The 14,151-nt window shown below is 38.3% G+C and overlaps 1 protein-coding gene and 1 long non-coding RNA gene across 2 annotated transcripts in view; one reads left to right on the top strand and one right to left on the bottom strand.

Moving 5' to 3' along the window:
* The window catches only part of LOC306669382 (uncharacterized protein), a 513,918-nt gene that overhangs the window by 81,632 nt on the left and 418,135 nt on the right, over positions 1–14,151 (bottom strand). Inside the window, exon 4 of the mRNA XM_079153357.1 lies at positions 735–815. Coding sequence (XP_079009483.1) covers positions 735–815 — 81 coding nt within the window. The remainder of the gene's footprint in view (positions 1–734; positions 816–14,151) is intronic.
* On the top strand, positions 8,633–10,100 carry LOC306669301. The gene is made up of 3 exons (XR_013766066.1): positions 8,633–8,750; positions 9,433–9,646; positions 9,833–10,100. It is a non-coding gene; the product is annotated as an uncharacterized lncRNA (long non-coding RNA).

Raw genomic sequence — 14,151 nt, 5'->3', positions numbered from 1 at the left:
AGTTTTTCATTTATTTATTCATTTGATTTATTTATATATCTAAGAGTACTTAGATACATAGTGAACAAAATAGGTAAAAAAATTTCTTGCTCTTGTGAATTTATATTAAATTATTTAATCTTTGTGACAGACCATGAGGCTGGTCTATCATGGTGACCCTTGCACAGGGAACATGCTGAAAGTCATACAGCCAGTGACTCTGGAGAGCCCACATTCTTCCCATCAGACTCTGCACTCCCTGGTGGGACTGATGGCTGTGATTTTAAGTCCAAAAGAGCAGCAGGTCAGGCATACATCTGTAATTTCTAGAGGCAAAGTCTATAATCCACGAGATGGTTGAAATGACAAATATTTAAACAAAATATTGTGTCTGAATTTTCCACTTTGACAACCATACTTAAAAGCAACCTGTTTCCTTCGAACAAGCTCTGATAGGCAGGGGAAGATCAGCCAAACTGCTGAGAGACCAGACGATTGAAGGAAGGTAGGAAGGACACCATTGGTTTGCAAGTAGAGGCAGGGGCTGGGGCAAGAGAATCTCAGATCAAGGATTCTCAGGCTCAAAATTTTACCTCGGCCATCATTAACACCAACCAAATAGTTCACATTTGGGATTTTCTCAGATACTTTTATGAGTTCAATTTGATTATTTCACTCAAGTAGTCAAGATAAAAGGTAAAATAACAGCCAATCTGCTCAAATCATACTGTTCAACAAGAAACAGGTATTCTTACTTTGCCTACTGGCTTCTCAATCAGAGGGCTTGCAAAGCAAACTGGAGCTAGGCTGCTGTACACAGGTTTCCATTGTTGCTCCTGCAATTAAGAAAACAGAGAAAGAGATTTCAGGGACTTGGCTGACTTTCTGCTGCCAGGAGCCATTTCCCTGCTGCTTACAATAGTGCCTCAAGCACTTGAACTTTGTTTGTTGAAACACTTGAAACACCTGAGTCAGCGTTTTTGCATGGCCCTTCAGTCTGTAGTCTGTTCAAACCCATTTAACCTTGTACAGAGACATATAACAAAACCATTTGTGACATTCTGAAGGAATTAATATACACATGTTGACAGACTCAGAATATTTTCAGTTTTATCTGTTAAGGTATTTTCCCAGAACATAGATGAGATTATAAGATTTTTTTAATAACTTTCCTAATATCATTCCCTAAAAACAATGACCACATGTAAACCTCTGAATTTCAAATCTTTGATTCTGAATGGGATGAATTCTGAAGTTCTTTACCTACTACTCAGAAATCCCCTGGAGATGGAGATGCTTTCTACTTTTTCAACTTCAGCTCCAACTCTACTCCACAATTTACCATATAACTCAAGCAATATTGGTCAATGCATTTTTTTTAGCTTTTTGAAATGGTCTCCAATTTGTTTGTTTATGCTGTTCCTGGTTCTTAAAAATATGTTTCTTCAATATCTGCCTGTGAATTCCTATCTGTCCTATGAAGTTCAGTTCAAATTCGACAGGTCTTATACAGTATAAGTATTCTTTTAATTTACAATTATAAATTTTCTTTGGTCAACTGAATCTCTTCCAATTAGTCTTTGCTAATTTCCATAACACTCCACTAGATCCAAATATCTCCAACCCCAGTTCCAATCTCACCACATATATTTTTCACCCTCTCTTTCAATCTTGTTAGAAGAGACTTGTTATTGAAAATGAAAACTTTAACTGTACATATCAATAAACCCCATACAATAAAAATGAACTTTAATAATAAATCAGCAAGTATTGAACCATCCTACCTCCTGCTGCTCATTAATTGGCTGTGTTATTCAAAGTAAAGGAAGATTTTTCAGTGATCTTAGCAAAGGAATGGAGTATGAGCCTCTGGAATCTCTACTCCTGCTGTTACTAATTATCTTAACCCCCCTACCACCACCCAATGGGGCAAATTACTTATTCTCTCCACCAGGGTGGCCCTGCCTATAAATGTGGTTTGCATTATTTACACACATCTCACAGGGTATTTTGAGACTAATTGCAGAGATATCCATGGCCTAGAAAGGCAAAGCATAACTCCTGGGGAGAGGGCCCTGCAATTTATCCTTAAGAGAAGTCATTCAAACCTCTGGCTTCTTCCCAGAGCCTGAAAACAGGGACTACAGTTGGATTCCAAGAGATGTGGATTGCTGTCCATTAGGAGTTAAACCAAGACCAGCAACTCATTTCACAGGTCATATTCCAGCTGTCAAAGTGTAATTACCATCAAACCCCACTGGCACAGGTTCCAATCACATTAGCGAATGCATGGAGGAAAGTTCCAAAGGATCGAATTACCAACTTCCACCTTCTAAAGATAAAAGGACGTTGAATGACACCAGGGAAAAGGCCAAATTATGTCAACTTGAGACTCCAACTATTTTTTTTTTTTTAAATGAAAATAACAGTTGCTGTGTTGATGATAGGGAAACACGATTCTGTGTTGAGGATGTCAATCTTCAGAAGCAGTAGATGAATCTGAAGAACTCTGCCCTTCAGTCTGAGGCTGGTCCAGTTGCTATGGCAACATGTAACTAGCTTTCTCAGGGGGTTGTGCATCCTGATTTTCTTTAGACCAAACATTCCCTTGGTAAGTTCACACTGGGTATACTTAAGACTGAAACGACACAGCAGTTGCAAAACAGATTTCTTACTTATAAATTATTTATTTGGTGGGAAAAATTGTTATGATTCTGGACCACATATAAAAGGTAACTTCTGAAATAATGGGTTCATATACAAGGCATGGTGGTGGGCATACAGTTATTATTAAACAGTGTTCTCCTTTTCCTTTCCCTCCCATTCTTATTTCGGCTTTCCCCATGGAGTTTGGTTGTTGCAGTTTGGGTGACTGGCACTGTTTACCTTTTGTTCTCCACTAACTCACCATTTGCTGAATATGGGGTCTGGATGCTGAGGTTGGGCTTGGAACAAGGAGAGGAGTTACAGAATTAGAGAAAAGTTGTTGAAGCCTCAGGCATATCAGCCATTGTCTATCGATCTCTGCAAAGTGAGAGCAATTACTGCCCCTGTGTCTTCTCAAGATAACTTCAGAGCACTTTAAAAATGCTGCACAACTTCTTAAAGATTTCCACATGAAAGGGACCTAGTGTAATTTTTCTAAGATCCACCTCTTAAAAGGAGAGCAAAGCAGTTGTGAAGACCCTGAACTGTAATTACAACCTTTAGTATTTATCCTGGTGCCTGAAATATAAGAACAATTCCTGGTACAAAAAGAAATATTTTAAGATTTTTGAGGTGGAAGGACACCAGGATTGTCTGGTAGGCCCTGCTAGAATGTTGAGCAGTGAGATCAGTCCGGGTGGCATCTACTTAGGGATACGTCACTGGGTAGCTCAACCATTCCTACCTACTCTGAAGGAAAAAAAGGGTCCTCATTCAGAAATCTTGATCTTATACTCTATGTCAAAAAGGGACATTAATGTACACCAATGTTCCCACCCTGTTTCCCACACACTTCGAGGCTTGGAACAATGTGTTCTATTTTGAGATGGAAGCAGCTTCTACCTGTCGTTCATTATTTATTGGGAGCAAACATATTTATTGGGATTTCTTGCATCTGGCGATTACTTTAAAAAACTGTTAATGAAGCACTTCGGTTGCTCCTCAAACTGCTCAAAAGTCACAAACTGTTTCTGGGACCTAGGATGTCAAGGGAACTGTGACATTTCAAACACACAGTGGGAAAAGAGGAAAGAGAAAGTTCCTGAAGCAGGATGTGATCTAGATAACTGCCATTGCCCTGGGCCCTGCTCTCAGGCCCCCTAACCTGGGATTTGGGCTCGCCCCACCCATCGCAGCTGGAGTTCCTTTCTTGGAAGGGTCAAGTATGCAGATGCAGAGGGGAGGGGGCCTTGGGAAAGGAGGAGAACTGGGTGGAGGGCGACTCAATGTTGACTCACTCTGGCTTGACCAGACTTCCTCCCTTTTTCTACAGTGTTGGTGAACTTGAATAAACTGTGCATACTGCTACGTGTTCCTCCTTCCTTTTTGACAATTATCACAGACATTTGAGCAGTGAGAGGAGGTCACCGAGAGAACAACTCACAAGCATTCCAGTTTTTAAGTTTTCCAGGATGGATCCTGTTAGAGGCTAGCCTGCTTATGCATTCCCCAGCACCTCCCTTAGTAGCCATTTCCCTTAAATGCTTCGCTAAATTTTTGCATTTAAATTTCCATTTCCTGGATGTTTTACATGCTGATTTTTAAAATCTCCCTTGGGCATTTGCCTCCCTTTCCAATGTTTTATATATCTTCTGTACCACCTGTGCCTATCACAAGGCTACCATTACACAGAGCATTAAAACAAGTACTGTTGCGACACTGCACGTTAATGGGGCTTCTGAAAGGAGGCGGATTCCCTCAGCATCCTCATGTATCTCTGCGTCTCCTGCCGCCTTTGTCCAAATGCACGCATTCGGATAGAACACCACTTGGTATCATACTCGGGTGACCATGTACCATCACATGTTATATGTTGTCTGCATTTTTACAGTCTTTAGATTAATAATATTTAGGCACTACACAATGTCCCCCTCAACGAAGTAGATTAGATTAGATTTATGTCTTGATACTTTATTTCTATTTTTCCCTGTAACTAAAAAATATTTTTCCCTCGCTTTTGAATCATTTCTTTAGAATATGTTTCCAAAAAGTAGACTTACTGGACCAAAAACATAAACATTTTTACAGCTTTTGTTAGTTACTATATAGTTATTACTTTTCAAAAGGTTTGGATAAGTTTCCACAGCTCTCTCTAATATACGGTATACATGGTGTACATATGGAAGTACATTACTTAACACACACATGACTTTGCTGTTTACTTAACTGCAAACCCATGAGGAAAACACCATAATTAACTTCATATTTATAGAAGATACTAAGAGTCACACAGGTTAAGTAACTTGTGTCAGATGACCAATGTCTCTTTTAGGGCTTCATTGGCTTCAAATGGCTGCCATACCCAGTATGTCCCTGATTTCAGTGAGTAATTGCTGACTATTTGTCTATCCTGTAATTCTTCAGTTTGTGTCATGGCGCAGCAATGAATGTGGAGTCAGAAACATGGGATCAACTTCTAGCTCTATACTTACTAGCTTTGCGATACTGAATGAGCTGCTGAACCTTGCTAAGGCTCAGTTTCCCCAAATGTAAAATGCTCATCTGAAGGATTTAAATTGAAATTCAACTCAGCAAAGAAACTTAAATTTCAAAAAATGCTCTTATTTTTCATGTTAAAGAAAGCTGTTCTATTGTCATTATTCCTTGAATTATTTCCCAGAGCAAACTAGCAAATGTCTAGGAATCTTTATTATAGTTTAATATGTAGATTTCCTTCCTTATTGTCCATCATCACATTATTCTCTAGAACTTAATTTAACTCTGTGCTGCTTGTAAAAGTCTTTAATTATTAGTATCAGCACATATTAATTGTACAAATTAATGAATTTCACTGACACATACATGCATATATTGTCTATAAGAATTTTTAAAATTTTATAAATTTGTTCTAATTAGTACTAGTGCAAGTACTAGAATTAGTATTAGTATATATATATGAATATTTGAATATATATAAAACAATCACCTACATATAGTACTACACATATATACTACATATACACATATGTATACATATAGAGAGTACTTGATGCATATATAGAGAGTATTTGAATATATATATATTATATATATATTATATATAATATATATATAATCCAATAAGGTGCTATACCTGAAAACAATCACCAAACTTTGGTACATTTCAACAAGGATGTTTACGAATGCCTGATCTCTTTGGGCTGTCAAAACCGGTCATGTACTATTTATACCACACAAAAGTCCATCCACTTGTAGGACATGATCTCTAAGTTCTCCAGGAGTTCAGAAAAGTAAAAGAAATGAAAACGGGAAGCTATGAATTCAAACATCAGAAAACATCACATAAGAAGAAATTTCTCCATAGTTTCCAAATGTCTCCGGAGGTCAACTTCATACTGGAAATGATCCCAAAAGTATGAACTCTAGAGAGTGCAAATGTAAATCAATCATAACAGTACTTTCAACAGGGGGGAGGGGAGGGGCAACAGGAGGGAGGGAGGGAGGGAATCAAGGGTACTGTAATCTGCAATTTGGAGACCTGCAGCAAATTGGAGAAAGCTATGAATAGGTAAGAGGAATGTTATGGATTGAATTAGGTAGGTCCCGTCAATATTCATGTGCTGAAATCCTAATCCATAGTACATCATAATGTGGCTGTATTTGGATGCAGAATTTAAAGCGGTTATAAAATGCATTACAATGCACCCGAATACAATTTGACTAGCACCCCTAAAAGAAGATTACAAGACAAATACATACAGAAGGAAGACAATGGGAAGATTCAGGGAAAAGACAGCTGACTACCAGCCAAGTGGGGAGGCCTCAGAAGGAATCAGCCCTATCTATACCTTAATCTCAGATATCTGACCAAGAAGAAGGCTTGAAGAAACTAAGGAAAAATTTTATTATACAAGCCCCCCAGCCTGGGGGTATTTTGTTATGATATCCTTACAAAGCATTTTAGCAAATAAGAGCCTCAAATGTCCATGTGAAGGGCTTTAAGGGCAGACGGCAGTCAGCGTAGGAAAGGCTGCCAAATGGATTGAGAGGGTGCTGCAGTGACCGGCAACAAAGCAGATGCAGACCTTGGAATGAGTGGGGTGTGCACCTCAGCACTGAGCAGGCATTGAGGACATACAGGTTCATAAGATGCTGCTTTACCCTCAAAGGTTCCACAGGTCTAGGAGGGGAGAGGTAAATAAATAATATTTAAGGTGGTAGTAAAGATTAGGGATAAAGGTGTGCAGAAGAAGTGGAACAAAAGGAGGTGTGTTCATCCTCTACCTCCAGGGGAGGAATCACCTGTCAATGGGAGACTTCCAGCAGGAGGTGGTGTGCAAGCTGAGTGTAAGGGGAAAGCATCAAAGCCAGGCAGACAAGGATGGTTGGAATGGGGAGGGAGGGTCAGAGATGTGAAAAAGAGGTTTATGGTGTTCAAGGAAGAGGAAATATCATGGGAGAGAAAGAAGTACGTATTTTTTTTTTTTTTTTTAATGCTTAGTTTTTGTGCACACCACACATAGTTTGGTATTGTATGATCTTAAGAGTGAGACTGGATGGTGAGAAGGTGCATAGGAAACACAGGCAGGGAACTCATCATTCTTTTATAACAAGGTTTGAATTACTCGGTGAACAGACAGACAGATGCGCTTGAAGAGATGTGAGAGTGTAAATTGAGTACTGTTTAGGCTGCAGTTGCCACAAACCAGGGAAGACAGGAACAATCTAGAAAGCATCTAGATTGGTGAAGTAGCAGAAAGGCTACAGAAGGGGCCACAGACTTTAGAAGTAGTATGGAATTAAAAGCATCAGAATGTATATACAAGGGTTGAAAGGAGGAAGGTGTAGGAATGATTACTGGCAGGTTTCTAGACGGTCAGGAAGTGGAGATAAGGACTACAGACCGAGAAGGGCAAGACATAGTAGGGATACAGTGAGGTGCAAAAAGGATAAATTACTTGGAGTAAGATATGCCTCAGAAACAAAAGGCACAAAGAGTACTCACCACTTTGGAGCTCTTATTTTAAATATATCATTTTTAATGTAAATTGTGTACTACATTTTGGCCTTAACCTGCCTTCCTATCTCAACTTGAACTTTTGGCTAAATGAATAGTTAAATAAATAAATGGATGAATTCTTATGATAATTTTTAAAAAGACAAGTAAGACAGGGGCAGACAAAGGAAATAGGGCAGAGTTTTCCAAGCAGTGGGTAAATATGCATATACAGAGGAATGTAAACTTATTTGAGTAAATGAAAAATGTCTGAAAGGACATATTGTGTCTGAAGACTGGTAATATGGGCAGGGCCAAACCATGAAGGACCTTGAGAATCATGAAGATGTGGATAGCCAGGCAACTGGAAAGGGACACCTGGATTGGCTCTGTGTTCTACAAGAATCACTTTGGAATCACGATACAGAAGAATGTGAGACTGGAGACCAGGAGATCAGGCAGGGTCCTGGAAGCTAAAATGAGGTGGTGGCATTTGGGGTTGTACAGAAGAGGTCAGATTCAGGAGAATTAATCTTTTGCCCTCATCACAACTCATTGTTGAATATTAAAGTTTTCTTTCATAGGACATGGTTCTGGGCCTATGCTTGACAAATGCCCTCACTCTATCTTCTGTATTTATCCAGATCCTTGTTAGTATTCTGTCTCTGTGGTCCCAAATAAAAGTGGAATGGAAGTGCCTCTAGAATATGGTGGAGGATGGGAAAGGAAAGTTGTCATTCAATGGCATAAAACCCTGCATATTGATGGGGAAAGCTGAACCTCATCTTAACTTTTAGAATAAGGTGTGCTGCTTTTGTTCCATGTCAAAGTAATAACATGTGAACAGGTGGTATGAATAAATAATCACTGTATAAGTAAATCATAGTAGAAACCCTTCTGGATGACATTTTGGCAACAAATTATCTTCGCTTTTAGCTCTTTCAGAGCCAGTTGTCTGGGTATATGACCTGTGCAGGAGCACAGGACGAGGCATTCAAAAGGGCTCCATGTGTGGCATGATCCTGCATTGTTGCCATTTTTAAATTCTAAATAATTTTTAAACTATCTTTAAACTCTATTTAACAGATGAAATCCTGTGGGACAATGGAAAATGCATAGAATAGAGGAGGTAAGCACTATACAACTATGTCTGTTGCCCTTCCCCACAGCATCTGCTCCTCCTGTTTGCCATGTTCCCTGAGCACAGAATTCCAGGAGCTCAGAGAGGAGCTCAGAGAGACTGAAGGCAGGCACATGTGAAAATGTTATGGCTACTCCTGAATAAACAGACACTGACAGCCCGGAGAGACCATGCTTTCCATTTGAACCAGAACTTGTTTCCAATGCAACATGAAGGCAACAGTGTAGGAAACTCAATCAATAAGGGAACCTGAGAGTATCATTTTCTATTCATGTTCCTTTCCTGTATTAACCAAACACTTATGCTGAAAACAATGACCTAGAATGTAAGGAAAAGATAGGACAGTCCACAGTTCCTTCATTTTAGCCCTTCCTTATGTACCAATAAGGTGACAGTGGAAAATGCCAGTAGAGTGTGTGTGTGTGTGTGTGTGTGTGTGTGTGTATCAAGAAGTGGAATAAAAACAGGTGAGTTAATTGTGCAGGGTGTCCTTCGGGTAAGAAAGGAATAAATATTCAGGTGCAAGCTACTAAATACAAATTTATGATTTCAGTGGTTCTGCATATGCATTAAATGCTCTTATATTTATGTTTAACGATGACATAGCACAATATAAAGATGAATGATAAAATGTATACTAATAATTTAAAATTTAATTTTTCTTCCCTAGAAATGACAACAAATAAATTAAAAAAAAATACATGTCTTGAGATAAAGACTGAAGAAGAAAAGGAAAACATTTTATTTGTTTTACCCTGCTTTTTGAACAGAGGGCTCTGCATTCACATTTTGCAAGAAACCTGCCAATTAATGAAACCAACCCTGTTTAAAGGGAACCGTTGCCAGGTACCAAAGCACAGGCAAGACAATCACCAATCCTGTTGGTAAGCAGTTACAAAATAACTGAGCAAATTCTATTGTATTTTAAAAACTGGTTTGTCTATATAAACCACATGATGTTCATTCCTGGCCTTTTTAGTAAGTAAAGCTAACTTATACTCTTCTGTAAATTTACCTTAATTATAATATAATAGGATTCTAATAAAATGTACTGTATTTATACATTGCAGCACTTTTCCCAAATCAGATGCTCAGGTATAATACAAGTGACAGAAATGGTCAAACTGGGTCCTCAAATCACCAAAATCAAGCTATCCAAAAACTTTTGAACTTCATCTGCTCCACACACCTGTAAACACTTCAACTACAGGTTCCAACTGAGCTTTGGATTCTAAGTCTGTATAGATAAACAGAATTTCTGTTAAAAAAGATAAAAATTAATATTAGTACAAACTTTATGCAATTCTTAAATAATAAAAAATTAAAACATCCATGCATCCTTTGTTCTCAGATAAAACTTTTACAGAAAAAGGAAATAAATCTAATGGTTCTCACATTTTCAGGACTTTCTGTGTTTCCCAAGCAGATTATTTTGGCTGCTACTCTTATGTTCTCCTTATAGTGACTCTTGGATTCATTATTTACTAACTCCTGTAAGACAAATGACTCCAAACATAATAAAGTGGTAGCTATCTTAAGCCATCTCCTTTCATTGAAGCTAAAAGATTGCTCAGAATTAATTTAATATTTCTAAGAAGTATAGAAAGTAATAATTCCAAATAACATAGGCCTTAACTAGTGTTTCTAAAAATGTCTTGTGTTACTAGAAATTAAGTGGATTTCATTGCAGATGACTTGTCAATTGGAGCCATAGCCTTAGGCATAATTCTCCCAGAGGGCAAACAGGTGCGGCAATTTTAAGGGAAATGCCCCAGCCATTGATTATCTGTACCTGTACCTTCTTTTACAAAGACATTCATTCTGTGATTAATAATTACTATAAGGCTTGATCTATAAATTACCATGGGAGAGATGGCATGTTGGTTCTACCACAATAAGGGGAAAAACCTCTTAAAATTGGGTTTTGGTAGGAAATGCAACAGGGAGGGGCCACCAATGATGTCACTGAGAGCAGGTACACTCGAGTATCCCTTGCACCTTGTCCATCACTCGTCATGATTCCCTGATTACATGTTCTGTACCACAGTGATTTGAGGCTAAGAAGCCCTCCCCATTTTAATCACAAGTTTAATGAGAGAAAAAAATATTTCTCTCAAATAACATCTATGTTGCGTACTCCACCCCAGCTAATATACACTATTTAAGGTATCTAATTGTGATCATGTTTGCAATGGTCAGGGATAGGATTAGTGTTTTGTGAAAGTGACAACTGACTCCTGATCAGATGAGCTCCCTGTGACAGCCCAGGGATGGACATCAGAACAAGCAGAGGTGACTTCTCTGTGGCAGCAACCAGGGAAGCATCTGCCAGAGGGGTCAAGGCCCTGCATTGTGTGCTCATTTTCTATTCCATTATTAAACCAGCTGTTTCATTTTCCCTTTTAGAAAATGTGACCCATCATTCAAACTATATTCAGATTGAAGAGCACAGATGTTAGCATCAAAAGATCTGGGTTTGGGACTTTTCTCTTTGTGATTCCTCACAAAGGAAGGAAAGACACTGCTAACCATTTCTCTTACCTGGTCACCCACCTCATAATTTTTTCTGAATGGTCGTCTGATTGGACACAGTGACAGATGCATTTTTGACATTATCTTTCATTGTTAAAATAATACTCCATGAGATAAAGATATGTGTGTAATTTATGGACGAGACAATATAATGCTATAGCTCATTCACCTTCACTGACATGTACTACTCCATTCTGTGAATCTATCACAATATATCCATTTCCCTGCTTATGGAAATTTTTATTGTTTTAAGTTTGGCACTATCACAAACAATGCTGCTACGAACATTGTTAGTCATGCCTTTTGGTACATATATGTCCATTTTTCCTTGGAGTATAGAACTTGGGAAAGAACTGTTGTATCATAATCTCTGCCTATACTCAATTTTAGAAGACAATGCCAATAGTTTTCCAAAGCAGGTGTACTCACAAGTACTTCACCAAATTTAAACTTCCTCTGGCAATGTCTTTTAATGCATTTCTTATACTGTTTTTATTAGCCAGAGTTGGTTTCTTGCACACAAGAACTTCACAAAACATGTGCAGGACCTGGGGAGGAATGTCCCAAGTTGAGAACAGCAAGAAAAAAGGCTCTGAGGCATTATATGAATGCCTTGTATTGACTATTAACTAAGCTGGGATTGAGTTTGTGTTTACATATACACATACACATCTAGATAGCTCAATAGCCAGAAATAATCTTAAACATTTTTACTTGCCAATTTATGCCAGATGCTATGTTAGGCAAAACCCTATAACATAGATATAATAAAAAGATTTATTTAGATTAAGAAACTGACATTTGGGCTGGGGAGATAGCTCAGTCGGTAGAGTGCTTGCCTTGCAAGCACGAGGCCCTGGGTTCAATCCCCAGCACCACAAAAAAAAAAAAAAAAAAAAGAAAGAAACTGACATTTAATGAGATTGTCATAATTAATGACAAAGTAGACACTAAACCCAAGATTACCTGGCTCCAAAGACTGTGCTGTTCGTCAATATACCACATTGATATTGACTGTTTTTAAAGTCAAGAAAGGAGTTGACTAATTCACGAATGGTGTTTGAAACAGATTTTTATTAACTCTAAATGACATTAAGCAGCACCAAACATATTCCAGAGTTCTTTAGTTTTTCCAGTATGTGTGTAGAACATCCTAGGCAAGATGGGATGTGTCATTAAAAAGAGGGAACATTCCAGGGAGTGGAGTGCATGACAAATTGTTTGTGAATATTCTTCATTTACAGGCAACTACTGATGCTACATTCCAACTGAGCTAAAAACAGTCTTGGGTAATGATGGTAACTCATATTCATAAAATACTTCACATCCCTAAGTCATTACAGGTCAGAGGGCTGCTAGGTCATAAAGAGCAGTATGTTTCTTCATGATCCACACAGTAGTGTCACCTTCCTCCGCCTCCTCCTTTTTCTCCTCCTTTTCTTCTTCCTCCTCCTCTTTTTTTTTTTTTTTTAAAGATGCCATTTTTTTCAGGGTGTGTGTAGAAAGGGGATATAATTTCGTTTGCTCTTATATTTTGTTTTATTTCATTCTTAAATGCTCAATTTAAATCAGCATATCAAAATACTATCCTGATTTAGCCTGTAGATTCTTACACTGTACGGCTGATGTGTTTTGATTGGTTGGCTAGTGTGGAAAGATAATTGACCTCATTGCTGATGTTATGTTGGTGGTGGTATTTCAATGTTTGGTTGGCATAAAGTATTACTGGTCCATGCCCCCTGATAAATGCTTCAGGGATGCTCTATTCAAACAGAGAGAATTCCTTGCTTGGATGACATTTTCCTTAATTCTCTTTTTAAGTTTCTATGATTTGAAAACATAGATAACATAAAAAGAAACATTTAAAACCTAACGACTTGGCATACTCGAAGGCCATTTCTGCATATCATATAGCTACGCCTATGATGTTATGTCATATCAAAAGGCAACATGGGAGTCCACCTAGAAATCTGTAGTTAACAGTCAACCCCTAAGAAAGGACTTCCTTTGGTTAAATAGAGAAGAGTAAAATAGAACAGTAAGAAGAGCCGAAGTATTTTCTTGCAGCTTATTTAATTACATTGTTTCACAAACCAATTCTATTTTGAACACCCCTTTCTAAAAATTACTATTGCGCAGACAAGATACAGCATCATTTGCTGCCTGCTGCTTATAATTTACAAATGATTGCCAGATGCAAATTGTGTAATTAATTGGCCTCAAGGCAAAGTGATAAATGTGCCCTCCATTCAAAATCAAAGCTAATGTTTTGTGTTGGTACTATTTTTGTAACTTGGTACTTTCTATTTAGCAGCCATACGCATCCCAGTTGCTGCTCCCAATGTCACCACTTCAGCCCTCAATATGTGGGCAGTTGAATCCTGGACAAATTACAGCAGGTGAACCTGAATGCCTTAATGTACCTCACCTTCAGTCATAGTCACAGACAGGAAAACACCTTCCCAAGCATTGCTGGAGAAAGGCATACTCTTCTGGAGAAGGGCAGACACTTGGCAGGAGCAAAGCCCACTCGTGCAACACCAATCTCATGATGGTATTCAAGGAACCTGCCAGTCCTCTATATCCGAATGGACAGTTAGTTATTTTCCAGTGTCTCAGGATTTCATTATGTTTGTAAAAACTATGACTTCTGAAATGTGAAAATGTCCTTGATAGCTAAAGTAATGATTAAAGTGGAATAAGCATTTGACGGCAAGCAATTAATTTAGACTCTGAAATGCTTTCAAAATCCAACTATGAAACTCAGAGGATGAGCCACCATAGCTGATTTGGAGGCTGGTATTTAGGTGTCTTTGCCCTCCAAGGGTGTCTGCAACCTGGTAATTAGTTCCTCTGA

The sequence above is a fragment of the Sciurus vulgaris genome (genome assembly GCF_902686455.1).
Source record: "Sciurus vulgaris genome assembly, chromosome: 9".
NCBI lineage: Eukaryota > Metazoa > Chordata > Mammalia > Rodentia > Sciuridae > Sciurus > Sciurus vulgaris.
This window is presented reverse-complemented; position numbering and strand designations above follow the sequence as displayed.